Source organism: Meleagris gallopavo, chromosome Z, assembly GCF_000146605.3.
Source record: "Meleagris gallopavo isolate NT-WF06-2002-E0010 breed Aviagen turkey brand Nicholas breeding stock chromosome Z, Turkey_5.1, whole genome shotgun sequence".
NCBI classification, from domain to species: domain Eukaryota; kingdom Metazoa; phylum Chordata; class Aves; order Galliformes; family Phasianidae; genus Meleagris; species Meleagris gallopavo.
This window is the reverse complement of record NC_015041.2, coordinates 488,008-490,699: the sequence shown is the minus strand read 5'-3', so window position 1 is coordinate 490,699 and position 2,692 is coordinate 488,008. Positions and strand designations below refer to the sequence as shown.

The 2,692-nt window shown below is 36.7% G+C and overlaps 1 protein-coding gene across 1 annotated transcript in view; it reads left to right on the top strand.

The window, feature by feature from the left end:
• WDR7 (WD repeat domain 7) overlaps positions 1-2,692 on the top strand; it is a 115,279-nt gene that overhangs the window by 17,583 nt on the left and 95,004 nt on the right. The window contains exons 9-11 of the mRNA XM_019610149.1: positions 284-324; positions 666-832; positions 1,334-1,585. Coding sequence (XP_019465694.1) covers positions 284-324; positions 666-832; positions 1,334-1,585 — 460 coding nt within the window. The remainder of the gene's footprint in view (positions 1-283; positions 325-665; positions 833-1,333; positions 1,586-2,692) is intronic.

Sequence of the window (2,692 nt, the reverse complement as noted above, 5' to 3'; positions counted from 1 at the left end):
TAACTAGAGGAAGTAGACATTTGGGAGAAAAATGGATGCCATTTCCCTACTGTTTTGGTTCTTATTTTGGTTCTTATTAGTTCTCAAATAAATGCAGAGATCAGTCTGTGGTCAAATGAATCTTCAGTTGTCATCTGATAAGAGTTTGTCATTCGTCAGTGCCTGGTGTTGTGATTCTGAATTGAAAAGCTTAGATTTTCCCATGAAGAAATGCCAGTTCTGGCTAAAATCCTTGTTGAACTGTGCTTTGTTTTCATATTGCATTGTGAACTGCATCTGCTAGATGTGTGATATGCCTAATCATGTATTCTGCTACAAGTATAAGTAACTGTCTGATTTACAGATATTGTCATTACTGAACTATTGTAGGAATCCTTTTTTTATCTTAACTATTTAAACTGTTCCCACATTTGAGCATAAATTTTAAACAAAAATATATATTTAGGATATATATGTATTTTAGATTTTTTTCTTTCCCTTAGAACTGATTTGTTGTATAACTAACCACAGTTTCCATCTGATTCATGTTGCTATATTTGTCCTTCCTACTAGAAAAATGGTAAAGCATCTAGCAGTTGGTTTTTGTTCTGCTTTCTAAAATACACAGTGAACTCTGTGAGAAAAGTAAACACTCAGATTTGTGCATAGATTGCCTGTGTCTGAAGTTTTTCAAATTTATTTTCTTTTCACCAGTTACTAATATGTCCCCCAGTCACCCAATTCTTCTATGGACATAGGGAGTTTTTCTCTAATCTGCTGATCCAAGGAGACTCTTCAGGGAGGCTGTGCATTTGGAGTGTACCTGATACGCTGGAACAAGACTGTGCAAAAGGTAGGTGTAACGAAGTCTTTTGCTAGGTCTGTTTATGAGTATCTCTGTTTTTTGTGTGTTTTGTTGCTGGATAAAGCACTGTTGCTTTTCCTACAAATGCATAAAGCTTTTCTGTTGTTCTTCCTTTAATTGCTAGCCTCTTGTTAGAGCTCTAGTAACTTGAAGTTTTTAATATATGATCAAAATCTTACGCTGGACATCTTTCAGTTATTATTTTTTAATTGCTTTTCCCCCCCCAAATTCCAGCTGTGATGTCTGGAAGTGCCATGTGCTGTCTGCCTATGTAATAACTTCTCGTAGCTTAAATCACATGCTTTCCCCGTCTCTCATGTGTTGCTTCCTTGTGTAGCTTCCCTGGGGTAGCCAGTGAATTGATTTCGAAAATGTATCTTTTACTTTGAACAAGGTGTTGTGACACAGTAAAAGTTGTAACTTTGAAATCTCTTAATAAAGGCATTCCTGTTTTGGTTCTTCAATTATTTTCTTTTCTTTCCGTTCTAGCAGGACTGCAAGCAACAACTTCAATATCCCTCCAGGAAGCTTTTGATAAACTTACTCCTCGCCCAGCTGGAATTATAGACCAACTAAGCTTAATACCAAACATCAAGGAACCACTGAAGGTTACAGCCAGCGTGTACATTCCAGCCCATGGGCGGCTGGTTTGTGGTCGGGAAGATGGAAGCATTGTTATTGTGCCAGCAACCCAAACTGCTATAGTTCAGCTTTTGCAAGGAGAGCATATGCTTAGGAGAGGTATGCCAATCAGCTTTTGAAAAGCACAACTGCATTACAGTGTGTGCTTATCTCTTATTACATACGCTGAAATAGGAAATACTCTTGCAAGGAGAGCAGTGAAGATAGGAGTTCTATAGCTATATTCTTCATAACTCTGATGTTACGTTGTGATGAGGAAGCTAGGTAATGAATTAACTGTAGACAGTCTAAATGTATTTTTGAAGGAGGATTCCTTCACTGCTGGAGTTCACATGTTTCTCCTGGGTTTCTGGGATGCCAGAGAACAGAAAGGCAGCACATTCCACTGAGTACTGAGGTGTCTGTGAAGATCTCTTTGGAAAAATAACACATTGAAATGAGAATTTCTCATAATGTGCAGTGTAGTTAGTAGATGTGATACATTGTCCTGCTGTTGTACTTCTTAATGCCAGATAATGTTGCTTTTATACTTTCTTAAATTTTCAGAAAAAATATTTGAGCCCAGGATTTTTTTGCAAATGCTGGCAACTGGAAATGATGTGTGAATGGTTTTCAAGTGTGCAAGTGTGTGTGTGTGTGTGTGTGTGTGTGTGTAGATGAGGTTGTCAGTTGTATAATTTACACAGATGATTATTTTTAAATGTGAGTTGTTTTAAGTTGATGTGTTATTCTGCAAATGACTGTTGGTGATTCTTACACTCATAAAATACAAAGTGCTTCTATGTGTTCTATGTAAGATCTGCAGTTGTTGCTAGAAAGCATAATTATAGTAAGAAAGTTCAACTTTGTCATACACACATTCTTTAGAATACTTGACTCTGGTATTTACTTACTAACTTCCTTTTGTTAAATTGCCAACTAAAAAGGTAGTTTTCAGAACCCATTTTTCATTGGCTGAAAGGTTCCAGTGACAGTGGTTTGTAACTGATCTCTTTGATCTCAGTAGACTGGACTCATTGTTCCTGCATTATGTTCACAGAAGCTGTTTTTCTTCTAAATTTAAATTTGTCGCTTGTGCCTATTCTGCTCAGGCTCTGCTGTGTCTAGTGCCAAATAAGATTTTGCAGTTTTTGTGATACAGCTCTCTTTTGATTATATCTCTAGATAAATTAATGTTTGAGTGGGAAAAACTTGGTTGTTTTTTTT